Genomic DNA, 16,520 nt, shown 5'->3' with positions numbered 1-16,520 from the left:
ATGGGATACGCTACTTAACAATCCTGAAAATGTAAATATGACATCTCAGTCAAATGTCTGGAGACCATATAAAGAAACTACTCTACCTTCTACTGTGATACTGAGAATTGCCCATAGTCCAATACTATTACTATCCTCTTTAATAAAATCCCTGTGTGCGTCCAGGTGTCTGTGTGTGGGTGTCTTCTGGTGAAGTGCGCATGCGCGGGGCACGGTGCGATGCGCGACAAGAGAAAGTTAGAGGCGTTTTACGGAAATTCAAACCAGTATTACTGCGACAGGAAATTAAAGGTACACAATACAGTGACGCATAGTACAGCCACATACAAGCCAGTATTACTGTCAGAGGAGATTAAAGGCATATTACCGACGCGCACGCCTGTATTACCGCCAGAGAAAATTAAAGGTATATTACGGATGTACAAGACGGTATCCTTCAATAAGGGCGCGCACAAAAAGGCGAGCCTCAAAAGGGCGACCTCAATTGGGCGCAGCGAATAAAGGCGCGCGTAAATAAAGATCTGCACCTTTGTTGCTCTTCACATATTCCAGAGCCATTTGAACTAAATTATTTACGAACGCCTTTATTTGCCGCACTCAATTGAGGTCGCCCTTTTGAAGCTCGCCTTTTTGTGCGCGCCCTTATTGAATACAGCCGTACAAGACAGTATTACTGTCACAGAAAATTAAAGACACACAATACACGGCGGCAGCCCATGAAGAACGGTCAGCTCAGCAAGTAAACATCAACAAAAGAAAGGCTGAAAGAAAGAAAAATACGACCAACAAAAAGAATGAGGTCAAAGTCCCTTGCCATTTAATATAGACTGTTCCTACTAATGTTTATGCACTACTGTTCTAGCGCCCGTTATTGTAACGGGCTAAATGACTAGTTACTAATAAATCACTTACTTTGCTTGCTGTAAGTTACAGGAGCATGCTGTTTAGATTCCTACAAAAAAGAAAGAGATGCAGAATTCACAATATATCCTTTAATTGACTTGTGATTTTCACGTTTTCTGTTTTAACTGACTTTTTTAAAGAAAATACTCACTTTTTGATTAAAATGAAATTTATTGGACTCTGTATTTCCAGGAGTGTGAATCGCAGTTAGAGGGGAAGGCCAAGAATGGGTCATCTCCTGGAATAAAAAAAAAAGAGGATCAGGAGAAAAGAATATATTTTTGTAATAGTTTAAAAGAGTGGACTTAGTTTAATGACAATGAATGTAAAGATTTGAAGTATACATTTCAGATACAACTAGGCTCCACTATACAAATCTAATTTGTTCCCAAAACACAGTTTGTAAGGCAGGCAATCATATAAGGAGAAGAACATTTCCATTTTATATGGAGAAAATTCCAAGGCACTCCCAAAAAAACAAAATTACCTGAACAACATTATTAAAATGCATGGTGTTTATCATAATAAGGGAGTTCCTAAAATTCAATAAATATAGAAACCATGACAAATAATAAAAAGATCATGTTATATGTTTTATGAAAGATGACATGCATATATGCATGGCATAATTTGCATCTCTACAGAGACGATTTGACTGCAATAGATACCTTAAAACAAGAAAATAAACATTGTAAACACAGTAAACAGTGTTAAGAGTATGAATTTAATAAACAAGTCAAGTCAAACTAATTCAAGTCCAGTACAGGCTCAGAAGTTCACAGGTAAAATACAATGACAAACTTTATAAATTACAAAAGGCGCACAAATAAAAATACAGAATAGTTTAAACTCTCAGTAACAAAGCAACTTCCAGTTGATTAATTAGAAAGCATCCTAACAGTAGATGTCCATTGATATTAATGCTGACATATGGCCAGCAAGCAGAAAATCTGAAAAATATAAACCTCTGGGGGTCCATGGTCAGTTATAGGAGACAAAGTCAAAAGCCAGGCAGTGTCCATGGACAACAGGTCACCCAACACTCCTCTTCTAGGCATTTTACAGTATGAGGTAAGATTTTGCTAGGGAGACTAATAAGACAAAATCCTTTCATCTTTGGATTCCCGACATCTTTGGAGTCTTTCTCTTAGACAGGAAATCAACTTAGAAGTGGAGCAGTGACACCATGTGTCACAGAATGAAACAAAGAAGTCAAACAGAATAGAGGGTTGGCAGCCATTCATAATTGTTACATTAATTATAATTTTGTACAAACCACTAGTAAACACTGCGGTGGGCTGGTGCCCTGCCCAGGGACTTGTTCCAGCCTTGCGCCCTGTGTTGGCTGGGATTGGCTCCAGCAGACCCCCGTGACCCTGTGTTAGGATATAGCGGGTTGGAGAATGACTGACTAATAAACAGAGATGCAGTAAGACCAGCTAATCAGCAGTTAATTTCTAAACTAAATGAATAAGTCTTCAGCCTGGATTTAAATGTGAAGATCTATTAGGGATTTGTTTTAAAACTGGGAGATCGTTCTACAGCTTTGTGGCCTACATGGAAGAGGACTATCTTTATCCCCACCTTGAACAAAGGTGATAACTATGAATATAAAAACTACCATGGCATTAGCTTCATTTCCATTGTTGGCAAGGTCTTTATGAAGGTTATTTAGTCAAGGCTCCAGAAATGTTGACAGCAGATAAGCAGAGAAGAACAAACTGGCTTTAGACCAAATTGTGGAAGCTGCGACCAAATCTTTTGATTCGTCAACTTATGGAAGAAAGAATCAGATGTGGTAAGCGGATGATTATCATTTTTATTGACTTCAAGACTGCCTTCGATTGCATCCACTGGCCAGCCCTCTGGCAAATGTTGGAGGCCGAGCGCATACCCAAGAAGATCATCTGCCTCCTACAAACATCCTATGTGAGCTAGGTGTGAGACCGTAATGAACTGTCTGATGTTTTCTCTCCCCTACTATTCAACACAACAATCAACACCTTCATGAGAAAAGCATTCTCTTGAAAAGCAGGAGTCCAATACGATGATCAAAACTACGTGATGTCCTTGATGCTCACTGATGATAAGGCCTTTTTTGCCAAGATGAACGCTGACACCACTGATACACCACTGATACACTATATGCCATTGCCAAAGCCACCAAACCGTATGGTGTGAAGATCAACCTGGATAAGACTAAAGTCCTTACCATCGAAGGATTGCCTGCAACTACTCACCTAGATGGGATCCAAATTGAACAAGTAAAAGAATTTAAATATCTGGGTTTGATCGTCCAAGAAAAGAAGATAGCAGGTTGACAGCAGGATCGATCAAGCAACCACGGCATTCGCTGCTTTGAAGTGGATATGTAAATAAAGTTGTCTATCTGTTGCCTGTCTGCTGGAAATTTGGAAAGGAGCGTTCTCTCTGGTAAGAAATTGTTCTTTTCATTTTTCAATTAAGGATATATAATCTGCAATTATGGGCCTGCACCATCTGGGAAATGTCATCTAGGACTGAACGAAGACTGCATGAACCCACACAGGATGTATTATTCTTTGTATTGCTTATATTGGTTATCATGCAAATAAATATGATTTATAATTAAAAGCTTGAAGCCAGTCTCTGTCTGACTGATTCCTAGAAAGCCAAAAGCTACGATTGATCATTCTCTGTCTAGCTGCGGTCCCTTAAGGGCTCAACAGGACACTCTATTGATGATAAACTGGGTTAACATAAAGGAATGAGAGTAAGACTGTCCTAGTCAGTGAAGCAGCCTGTCGTTATAGGTCCCTAATGTTGAATACAAAAGGTGAAATAAGGACAATGAGATAGGTAAGAGGTTATAGGTAACAGTTGTATAACTGCTTTTGACATTTCTTCTTATCCCCCATTATGAAAAGAAAAGGAAGAGGTTGATTGGTACCTTCATGTTAGGTGCATATCATATGTGTTCTGATGAACTGGTAAAGCAAATACACATAAAATTCAGTACACTGGAGGCATTCAATGGGCAAGCTAACATGCATGAATCTGTAGCCAGAAGAAAGACTTATTGCATCCTGATGGTAGGAAAAAAGATACTAATTACATTGCACTAAATATGAGAAATCAGTGAAAACAGAATTGGACACATTTTGTGTTGAAAACAATGTAACCATTACGTGTATAAAGTTTGTAGTTTTAGCATGTCAAGCAACAGTTGAGAGGAGTACAAACAATCAATGACAACAGAAGATGTGCTAAGTCCATGAAGCCTACCTGAAAGTCTAGTTTCCAAGATTAACTGCACTTCCCAATGCAAAATATATTTTATATCAGACTATCAAATCATATCACATAGTTTTCATCTCTGAAGATTTCGTCTGCTGCTTGGCAAGTGTTAATAAACTCTATTATTGTCTGCTAGGTTTTCTGAATGATGAGCACATCAAGTATTTCCCAATAATAAATTAAAAAATATGGAAATCATAGAATCTGGTCAGGCTTCCTCTATCAGCTATTTATCTTTGCTAATCTGAAATATTCAGGTTTGTTCCTTTCCTTCACATGAGTTCTTATAAATATTTTCTATTTCATTTAACAGCGAAGAACACACTTTGAATTACAGTATAGTGTACCCAATACTTCAGAGTGCGCCAATGCATAAGAATCTGGAGGGCATTTGTATATAATGAATGAATGGATTACACTCTTCCTTGTTTAACCAACCAAGCAAGCTTGAAAGGACTGGTGGCATCCTCCTGCTTGTCAAAATTCTTAAGTTCTTATGTTTGACATTGATTTTGTTAATTTGTCACAGATATGTGTTTGCAATATAATCATTTTAATTTACACGTCTTTTAATTTTTATGCTAAAGATATTTCATGGAGAATAAAAGTGTAAAATTCAGGCCTGATGTCACACCTGCTACCTTTTGGTTTATTCATCCATCCATTCTTTAACTGAATTGGCTTAATCAAATTGTAGGTTCAAGGAAACAGGAATAGGCACAAAACTAAAACCAACTTAATTAAACCATGTTAGTGCTATGTTCAAAGTCCAAAGTGGGATGTTTTCCCAGTGGTCCTTTAGTAGTTGAGCAGGTCCAGCAGAAGCTGCACATTTATCCTTTTTCTGAACCTGCTCAATTTAGTTAAGAGTTACTGCAAACCAGTGTCTGTTGTAAAAGCAAGTGGCGCAAGGTAGACATCATGTTTTCTTCATGTCATTTTAGATTTGCCTGAATAAAATATGGACTAACCTTCAGATATTTAAACACCTTTAGTAGGACTTCACATAAACATATTTAAGGTCAGTCATCTTAGCCCTTGTTGCTGCTTCATCCGGTATGGCCCAGTCTAGATGGCACCTCCAAATTATCAACACCAACTTCTACAGATGTGCATCAAAACTCCTTATCTACTCTATATACATATAAAATCCTAAGCCTAAAACTGTAATGATTTTGTGCAATGATTTTATGTGACTTTTTATATCACTTTTTTGTCACCCTTTAAATCAGGCTTATTTTAAAACCTACATATATATGTTTGGTATCATTCTTTTCAGAATTAATTGAACTTTAATGTGATGTTGTTAGATTTTCAGATTCTTATTCCATTTTTAAATTAAAAAAGTAAAAAATATCAAGAACTCACGTCTTGCGAGATGAGACTTAACCAAGAGTGCCAATAGATTTAATCACGCTTGGGGCCGGAAATAAAAGTCAAAAAGTAGGACAGCTGCTGTACAGGCTTTTAAATGTTCGAAGTACCGTGTGAGATGCAGATCACGATGCACAGCAGCAGCAGCAAGCCAGCAGCTGATCGAGCAAAGAGGAGGTAAATAAAACTATTTGTTTCCCATTGTATCACCATTTAAGAAGGGGTTTTGGGGGAACAACCGCGTCTCCTTGGAGTGCATTCAGCCCCCCTCTTCACAACGCAAGCGGCAGAATGGCCGTAACTGGGGGTTGGGCACCGAAAGCGCATGGGGAGCTTGCCCCCCCTAATTAGCTATAATTGTAGCATAGTGAGGAAAGTCCAAAACCATAAATCCCCCCGAAACCATAAACCAAAAAATATTTAAATATATAATAACTGATTAATAATGATCCATTAATCCATCTATGCATTGTCAACCCCACTTGAACAAATAATAATAGAATAATTTAGGAAAACAAATTAGGAATTGAAGAGGATAACAATTAACACAATGCAGACAAAATTATGCAAGCAACAATCATTTACCTCATAATAGAAATAATCAAAAAGCAAAAGAATGAGTAGAACTGAACTAACAAGGAGAGCTAAAAAGCTAAAAGAAAACTCTTAAAAAACAAAACCAATAGTGAAATCCAAGAGTTTACTCCATAAAATAGAAAGAATGGACAATACCAGAAAACACAAAACTATGATAATGTTTCAATTTTAGATTCATGACATTATGGTCTAGCCAGGATTCAATCCCTGGCTAAAGCAAATTTTTCTATGATTAAATAATTTTATTTGATTTTTTGCTAGTGTATTTAGTTATGTGTTCTATCTCCTTTGCCTAGAGAGTTCTGGGTTGGGGCCACTGTGATGTTTCAGCTGGAGAACTGTCCACTCCCTAGATATTCCAGACAGAGGACAGGTTCCGCAGATCAACATTGAATTTGTTATTGATTTCTTCTTGTAAGTATTCGATTTTTCTGGCCTTCCTGATATTTTTGTGATTGATGAATTACATAATTGCTTTATTTGTACTTTAGGCAAACCATTCACTGCCTGTATATATTTTATATAATATACTATATAATACTATACTATATAACATATTATTATCTATAAACTGGGATAATAATAGTGCAGTAATTTTTTTATGTATTATTTTTATGTTGTTCTTCTTGTGCATATTATGTGTTTTTTTTTAAACAAAAGTTGCTTGCTTGCTGCTTTTTTTGTACCCAGCCAGAGTGACGCTCGTAATTTCATTGTAATTTTTTAGAAAGGCTTTCTAATTTTTGCTCCTTTACTTGTGTGTTTATGCTTCTTATTTGACTATATAATAAAACATTTCATTATAAAGAAGGTTTGTTTGGATTGTCCTTTGGACCAGAGAGTTTTTAAAATGGTTTACCTCTCCTCTTAAAAGACCTGGGACCCATTTTTGGGCCTGTGCAGGCTGGAAGCCGTCTTTATAAGTTTAGAGCTAGGCTGCCTGAGTTTAAACCTGTTATGCAAAGCTAAACCTGTAAAAAGGCAGATGTAGCAAAATTTGTGTACTTTTGGAGGCACCCATTTTTGAGCTTTGTGTTTGGCAGGAATCAAAACACAAGAATGCAGAAGTACAAAAATCAAAGGAGTGATTATAGCTTATATAATTATGCTGGGGAATGATGAAAACCAGGAAACTTTAATTAAATAAAGTAACTTAAAAATACCTAGGGAGCCACTCAGTGAGAGATGGGGACTGGAAGGAATTCTACAGGAAATGTGCAATGCACCAAGAAGCTCTTTTATTTCCTTCAGGAGACTGCAGATGTATTAGTTGCAGCATCTGACTGCCAGAGATGATTAGCTTCACATGAAAATAATAAAGAAGGGGCGTAGGAACAAGAAAGGTAAAAAAAAGTTGGGAGAAGGAATAAGGCCCCAGAAAAACCATGAAAGGAGGGAGGAACAGAGGACATTAATCGCTGAGCACTGTCTTGGTTGTCAGAGTAATTAGCCAATCGTTTTTTATGTAATCTATGTACCTTAAAGAAAACCTGCAGAGATGATGTGACCACTTAAGTCTGCAAAGATGATGTACTATACTAGTTGTTCAAATGTCTGAATATACCACACTTTAAAGCAATACTGACAAAACTAAGGACAATCAAGCACAAAAGATTGTGTGTATAATGAACAAAGTGTCCAGGTACCAAAGAAATAACGTCAAATAAAATCTGTTGAAAGAATATCATCTGCTTTGCAGATACATAAGCTACTCTGTGAAAAACTGTAAGGCTTTTGGGTGTGCAAGTTTTATTTTTAGATACACACTCGGGGGCCAGCCTTAGCATACTCGTGCTTAGCCCTTTTTGAATAAATTAAAATGAAGAAAATTAAAGCCAAAGAAATTACTTAGTGTTTGCATTGTGTTGAAATTGTCTCTCCTCCACTCACTGACGCATTGTGTACATATCTGTACATTAGATTATGTGTAAAATCAGCCTACGGTGCATCAGGGGGCGCACTTTAAATCGATTGCCTTTGTTAACTTTAACGACGCAGAGACACGATCTCCAGTAAACATTTCCAGTAGTATGCTTTATGGTCGGTGGCTAGGCAGTCAATAAATGAAAATGAGTTTTGACAGAAAAGACTTTCCTATATTTGGGTGTATGATGGTCTTATCTATCTACTGTAACAGCTGGCATGAGAGTTATTCATTCATAATTTAGAGGAATTTATTCAAGTCACTTCATAAACTTCCAAAGTTAAAGGGATGTGATGAAAAATAATGAAAGCGTCTTTGTCTCCAAATTTTACAGTTGTCTTAATTGTTGAGGGCAGCACAGTTGCAGAGTGGTTAGGGCTGCTGCCTCGTGGCTTTAGGACCCTGCTCTGTGCAGAATTTACACATTCTCTTTGTGTCTTGGTGAGTTTTTCTTTTGATTCTCTCGCATTTCTTGACATCTCCAAGGTGAATTGACAACTTTTGTCCTGGTTGGCCTGTCCAGGGATGATTCCCACAACACTGAACTGGTTTGTTCAGGTTCAGTGATGGATGTTTGAGGTCATTTTTGACATATTTTAATTCATAACAGCTAACAGCTTCACAAGTTGCTTGCTTCTTATTCTATGAGTGTGTGTTTTAAAAGCCTGCACTTTCTTGTGTCTCATCTACAGCCAATGGCCCCCTACTGTTTCTTATATTCCAGATTTATGAGACTTGTGAGGAAGCGCATGCCTCATTGTCACTCTTGGGTTGTTGCTAATTCTGGTTCTGTGTGCATCATTAAGCATTTAACTTTAAGTAGTTTGCTTGTCATCCAAGCTGTCTTGAAAGGAGGAAATACTGGAAGCAAGTTTTCTCAATTCCATAAACAAGCTGTCAGAAATGAGCCAGATGTTAATAGCACACACATTAGCATCTTTTTTTTCCAATACCTCTTTTTAATTTTTATTTTTTTAAACACATGCATAACTGAAAAGTAATTGCACGCCAAATATTTCAGTCCTGCTTACGTTGCTGTTATTCCTCACTGGAGTTTGTAAGTGTAAATCATGACAGGTGATTGCTTGCTCATGCTAATGGAGAATATCAAAATGCAGCGTGAAGCAGAAGCAAAAAAATCAGACAGAGACATTGCAACCGTGACAGATCTTGAAAAAGACACGGGGCTATGACCGCTTACACATGTCCTACTTTAGTTGTGGTCTTTGTGACTGGCAGTTTTCTTTTTTCAAATGACCTTGTCCTTGTTTCTCTTTAAAAGAATCAGCTTCCCTGTGAGATTTATTGGAATCTAACAAATTGTCAAGAAGTGGGTCAGTTTGACCAATGACATTCTTCAAAAGGCCTGAAAAGCTGAACACACAAAAAATTAATAACCGATTAATAACCTGTTTAAGTGCACAGCTGCTCCCTCTTGTTTGCTCTGCTGTCACCATACATTGGTGATCTAAAACAGCCGCTACTTTTAATATTAGATTGGACACTGATAGTTGAATAAAGAATGGGACTAAATTTATGGAATTTTCATTAACTTATTTTCAATTCTTTTCTCCAGATGGCATGGTTAAGTGTCACCTAAGGATTTGACCCTTTTACTGGATGAAAAAGATCAGGTCACAACACTGCATATGTGTTTTAATGTCAAGTACATAAGTTTGAACTCTTTACTCCCTCCAAGGCAAATCTAAAACATCGTGCTTGACAGAAGATGTTGAATTTTAAAAGTAACCTGGAGAAAAGATGTAGTCAAAAAACAGAAATGAGTCGAATACTACTATAATATAATATAATACAATTTATTTTTCTATAGCCCAAAATCACACAAGAAATGCAGCAGTGGGCTTTAACAAGCCCTGCATTTTGACTGCCCCCAAACCTTGACTCTTTAAGAAGACAAGGAAAAACTCCCAAACAACTCTTGTAGGGAAAAAAATGGAAGAAACCTTGAGAAAGGCAGTTCAAAGAGAGACCCCTTTCTAGGTAGGTTAGGCACGCAGTGGATGTCAAAAAAAAAGGGGGTCAATACAATACAATACACAGAACAGAACACAAGTAATCCTCAATACAGTATAACAGTGCAATAGAAATATTACTAGATGAAAAGCACAACACTCTAAACAAAATCAAAGATGAAAATCCATCAACTCGGATGAGGGAATGATCTTGACGGTGAACTTTTATGCGGACATGTTGTGACTGACAGTTCATGACCTCTTAGGACATGCTCACAACATTGCAGGTTCTGCCCTGACAGCAGGAGCTCAAAATGACACCACCGGTAAATAATCAAATTGGCAGCTAAAATTCCCAAATAATATTATAAAGCTAAGCCATAAGGCGAGAAACTAATATCACCACCGGAATCATTGTGTACTAATTTTGAGTACTCAACCAAACAAAAAGAGCAAGAATAAGGTATATGAACAAAATTCCCAACATAGCCTATCTGACAATATCAGTGTTCTTTTAGCTCAAATAAGAAAGCTACTTGGTTTCATCTCCACTCCTAGTCCTTCCTTTCCCCACAGTCACATCATGGGCAGGGCAAAGTAAAAAGGGTTTTGAAGGCGGCATTGATCTGGCATTATGTAACATTATGCAGCAGCCACCATTTTGAACTTCTGTAGTATTTTTAGTGTTCTAGTGTTTTTGACTCCTATGCTTTACATTTTTCTCAAACTTGGGGTCTACAATTTTATCTTATTTTTGTGAATTCAGTGTAGGACCTCTTCCTATTTTTGGACTTGGCCTTTGTGTTGTGCCTTTTGGACATTCTGTCTCTTTATCTTACCTGCATATAGCCTCTCAATATTTCAGGGCTCTGTCTTTACCTAGTGTTTTTGGATACTCTATCCCCCCTTTTATGTTGCCTGTGTGTGACCCTGTCTGTCTTCTCAACTAGAGTTTTGGATCACAGGCTTTCAATAAAAAAAGAAAAAAAAGTTGATTCTTTTTGCCATGCTTCTCCTTGTCTTGGTTTGTGCTGATCCACTTTCAAGTAATGACACATATGATGTGTTGAGCTTTTTGGATTGCCACCTCACCCCATTGTCCTCACAGAGTGATTTTTTTCATATGAAAAGTCAAGCGAGGAAACATGCACTTTAAAAGATGACTGAAGGAAAGGTTGGAGTAACAATGTTGGTGCTAAAACAGAAGCCTAGGGCTTAAATGTTACCACAAGACCTTCACTGAGCTGACTGCATTGCAGTTAGTGGTCACCTAGGCCATACCTGCCCTCAGGACCAGTATCTTATTAAAAGGCAACACTCATGTGCTCTTAACTTCCTTAATAGACAAGTCATGAATATCAGCAGCTTCTCATTGGCTTAATCCTTGGTAGCCACAGGGCCTTACTCATTCTCACGGAAAGGAATTCCTAGATAGATAGATAGATAGATAGATAGATAGATAGATAGATAGATAGATAGATAGATAGATAGATAGATAGATAGATAGATAGATAGATAGATAGATAGATAGATAGATAGATACTTTATTTGGCAACAGGTTTATCCAGTTTATCGAAGTTATTTAGGATAGGTTGAACATTTCTATTATGTGGAGGTAGGCCAGATCTGAAACCTTTCCACCCTACTTTTATCCTCACACTGGATCTTTGACCTTTCCATCCTCAGATGAGCTGCTCTTTCAATAAAGTAGTGATAATAGTGCTACCAGTACTATGAGTATGGGAACATTTTTAAATATCCCACTTTACATTTCACAGAGCCTCAGATATTCTCAGACATTGAAGACGCAAGGTAGCCTTCAAGTCGCCCTGTGACATCTCCCAAATTTGCAGCTTGTCCAAAAGGCATTTGAGATGAGACGATGATGCTTAGGCTTTTGACAACAGCAGCATATCTTAAAATTAAAAATCCATTTGTAAACCTATAGTGACAAGCCAGATGCCAGATCGTATCTAATCTTAACATTAATAATTAATTTTATTTCCCCTACCAGACTAGCCGCAAGTATTAGCAGCCAGTTTGATAGAAAGCAGTGTTCTGTTAACTCATTTTGATAAGCATCCTGCTTTTTGCCAACCTAATGGACGGAGCTGTAGTATGCACTGAATTCAGTCCAAAGACATGCATTGCGTTAGATGTAATGCCTGTACACTTCGGGAATGCAGCATTTTTGCGTGTTGCAAATGAATGGAATCAAATAATACAACATAATGTTAACTAATGAGAGAAAAGCCATTTAAAAGTGAATGAATGTTGACTATAAAACCCAACAGCCTGCATTATGAAGGTGAATTAATGTTGGGCTATAAAACAACAGATGTACAGAGACAATACACCATAGTGGCGAGAGCTCAAGGGGTATTCTGGAGGTATTTTAGCATTTACATTATAATAACAATAAAAGTTAGTTTAGAACAGAGCTAAGTGTTAGAGGCTGTACGTGTAGAAAATGGAATAAAGAAAAGGATACTTCAGGCCTGGCTAACATCTGAAAAGTCCTACATATATACAGTAGCTAACTTGTAGAAATTCTTAACATGGATGCTGAAAGAATGGTTATTTTAAGCAATCACTTGGCATTTAAGCAACAACTGAACTTTGATTCATTATTAAATGGTTTCTTTTAAGTCTGCTGATTCTAAGTCACCCCTACAGATTTCACTCATACTATATTTATTGTAGGGTGGCGCAGTGGATAGCGCTGCTGCCTCATAGTTAGGAGACCCGGGTTTGCTTCCCGGGTCCTCCTTGCATGGAGTTTGCATGTTCTCCCCGTGCCTGTGTGGGTTTCCTCCCACAGTCCAAAGACATGCAGGTTAGGTGCATTGGTGATTCTAAATTGTCCCTAGTGTGTGCTTGGTGTGTGTGCGCGCCCTGCTGTGGGCTGGCGCCCTGCCCGGGGTTTGTTTCCTGCCTTGCACCCTGTGTTGGCTGGGATTGGGTCCAGCAGACCCCCGTGACACTGTAGTTAGGATATAGCGGGTTGGATAATGGATGGATATATTTATTGTATTCAGTGCTTAATATATTAGAGTGTTTAAGAGAATTACAATATTCTGTTTGCAATGGTATAATAGATATGTTTTCAGTTCTTGCAGGTAAGGAAAACCAAAATTTCTTGTAAGGCAGTTACTCACTAATGGTAGCACCCGACAGTTGGAACAGTTTGCAAGTTGATTAACACATACAAATAAAAATTTAATTTTGCACGTGACAATAATGGCCGTTTTTCACAACTTGACACAGGGCTTCTAGTTAATCTATGCATTCATTTTCTAGCCTGCTTATACAGTTCAGAGTCAAAGAGAACTGATTCCCATCTTGGGCAAAAGTTCAAGGTGGGAACCAAGCAGGATGGAGATGAGGGAAAAATCTCAACTCTGTGGAGTTGCACCTGAAGTTCTTCAGGTGGCAGCAACTGTGCCGTTGCAACTAGCCAAGTGAATCTTTCCTTTAAGTTTCAGTCCAAATAAACAATGAAATAACAATGAATGCATACTGCTTAACTAGATTTTTAAAATCAGTCAGATTTTTATACAATTAATTGATATTTCATTATCTTATTAATAACCTCCCTGCAAAAAAGAAAAGGTAACATGGTTCTATCTTTAATTTCCTCAGGCATACACCTGCCTTAACAGATTTATCGATCCGCAGGACAATCTTATATATAAACGTCTACTCGTGGAAGTGTGTGTGTCTCTCTGGACCGGAAGTGAGAGTGGAGTCGGGCTAAAGGCTCCACCCCCGGAGGATACGCAAACATCTGAAGAGAGAGTCACTTGCTTATCCACTATTACAGAAGTGGGTGAGCACATCGTCAAAACAGTACCACTTTTACTTTTCCTCCCACCGCTAATGCACAAACGATTCAAGCACTTCGGCAAAATGAATCCTTCTAGGAGAGAGACGCCCAGAGTAGTTTATTTCAATTACCTGACATCTCTACATTTCAATTTTTTTTCTGACAATTTCAATAGTTTCTAGGACCCCATGCTTTTTACAGCACGGTCTTACACAGCTTGTATTGATATATGTTAATGCAATATAAGCATGCTGTACTGCAATTAGCTCAATTCATTTTCTAAACAAACATAACAGAATTAAAGTCAAATAGCAATTAGCACCATAATTGATCCATGTACACTGAGAAATTACCACAAAAGATTGTTTGAAAAGCCATAAAGACTGCTGTTTTTTATCCACAATTGTGGTGATGCAATACAGAATGGAGTTGGTGTGAACTAGACGGATGAGTGCTTTTGCTGCACCAATGTGTTGTTTTTGGTGAGAATTAGTGTAGAGTGTATGGCGAGATTGCTGCAGGATTCCCTTTTGCAGGACACAGCGACAGATGTGTGTGATCAGTAATGCTATAAAAATGATTCAAAATCATTCAAGGATAATTTAAAATTGCTACAAATCAGAGCCATGTATCATCAATTTGACATCAAGTCTAAAAGGAGAATTCCCTCATTATATTGTAGACTTGAATAAATGTCTACCATCAAGAAATATTAATTTACTAATTACTCTTTTACTCACTCAAACATGCTGTCCTGAATCATTGTCTCCACCATATTCTCAATATCAGAGACTCGGCATGCACATTTGTGTAACACTGAATGTTCATTGATTTTGTGCTCTTAGTGACCAAATGTAGATGGCCAATATTGCTGTCCTTTAAAAAAAAAATAAGCTTTTTTGATCTGACAAAAGATGTAATGCAGTGTAATCAGCTCATTTCAGGTTTATCATCATAGCGTACAGAGTGCAATGAAATTTGTTCTTCACGTGCTTCACAACACACGCCACACTCTGGTGCCACAAATCTCACCGTATTTGTATGTAAGCTATAACAATTTTGATCTGTAGGGGGCTCCACTGAGCCCCCAAACCATCCAATACATGTCCCAGGTTCAGATAATAATTTATTTTAACGAATCCTTCACAAACACAGCACAGGGACAATTCCTCCTATTCTTTCTTTCTACCTCACAGGTGGCACAGTGGTAGTGCTGCTGCTTTGCAGTAAGGAGACTGTGGAAGATTGTGGGTTCGCTTCCCGGTTCCTCCCTGTGTGGATAGCACTTTGAGTACTGAGAAAAGCGCTATATAAATGTAATGAATTATTATTATTACCTGACCCAGGAGTACCTCTGTGTTACTGCACTTAAGGAAGGAAACACTTCCGAGTCAGGTGGAAGTTCCTTAAAGTGGGGACAGTGTGCCCCTGCAGTTTCTCCAGCAGCACCCATGGAACACAGTAGGGCCGTCTAATGGGAATGCAATTTCCAGCCTGTCCTGCGGGAATCAATGCAAGCACCATAGCCCAGGAAGACTGACACCTATTGTATTGGGGGAGTAAATAGTCCATGCAATTGGTCTCCCCCATCCATCCATTAAACTGCCATCAATTGCCTGCTGTCCATAACACTATGCGGAATACAATGAACAAAAGTAGCCCAGGTTTTTCCCAGGTCCAATGGCCATAGACATCAGACTTTTTAAAATAAATACTATTAAATAAAAAAATTTTTAATAAATCTTTCATGCTTTTTGTATCATTTGAGGTGTGGACCAAATCATTGATGACGCTCTTAAAAACTATTTACTAACAAGAAATTAAACTGTTTCATTTATAGATTCTCAGTGGCACTTTTTAAATATACTGTACAAGTGGGAACCCAATAATTAGAATTATTGAGTCAGTACAGGAGTACAGTAACCGAATATGCTGCTACGTACTGTATGTCTAAGGTGCTGCTGGAGTATGTTAATTTCCCCTTGGGATTAATAAAGTATCTATCTATCTATCTATAGTCTGGTTAATCAATCCACCAAGTAACATCATGGTAAATTGATCGAGTGCGTTTATACACTGCAATCGTGCACTTGACTTGGGTGATTTTTTTTCTCCAAGCCATCATGACAGATTTTCATGAGACAATGATGATCATGTTTTTTTTGACACTGATGGGATGGACTTGTTCATTAAGTGTTTTTTTCCCCATGGATAGACAGCTAGTCAGCAACATTAGAATGAACAACTGTGGCATCTCTGGGAGAGCATCAGGAAAAAAACATGGAGGAGTGATACATCTAAAACTGGGTTTTGCACCTTTAAAATGCACCTGCACAAACCATAATGAGTGTTTGACCAAAAACAATGTGGTTGTTGCTTTGAACTCCCCCACACTCACCAGAACTCACTCCCTGACTTCTTTTTATTCCTGAAATTAAAACTGAGACCGAAGGGAAGAAGAATTGACACAAATCCTAGAAAAACACAGGAGGTGTAACAAAAGACAAGTACTGGAAATGCTTCCAGGAGTGGAAGAAATGCTGGGACAAGTGTATTGTATGTCATGTAGCACTTTGAAATGACTAAAAGGGAATTGCTTAAAGTTTTACAATAAAGTTTTTTTTTTAAACAATTCTGGTCATTTTTG

At 37.8% G+C, this 16,520-nt stretch overlaps 1 protein-coding gene across 1 annotated transcript in view; it reads right to left on the bottom strand.

Annotated features, from left to right (window-relative positions):
* Positions 1-904: 904 nt before the first annotated feature.
* LOC127527565 (AF4/FMR2 family member 4-like) overlaps positions 905-16,520 on the bottom strand; it is a 122,713-nt gene continuing 107,097 nt past the window's right edge. The window contains exons 3-4 of the mRNA XM_051926658.1: positions 1,055-1,141; positions 905-952 (exon numbers count right to left, since the gene is read on the bottom strand). Coding sequence (XP_051782618.1) covers positions 905-952; positions 1,055-1,141 — 135 coding nt within the window. The remainder of the gene's footprint in view (positions 953-1,054; positions 1,142-16,520) is intronic.

Source organism: Erpetoichthys calabaricus, chromosome 4, assembly GCF_900747795.2.
Source record: "Erpetoichthys calabaricus chromosome 4, fErpCal1.3, whole genome shotgun sequence".
Taxonomy (NCBI): Eukaryota; Metazoa; Chordata; class Cladistia; order Polypteriformes; family Polypteridae; genus Erpetoichthys; species Erpetoichthys calabaricus.
This window is presented reverse-complemented; position numbering and strand designations above follow the sequence as displayed.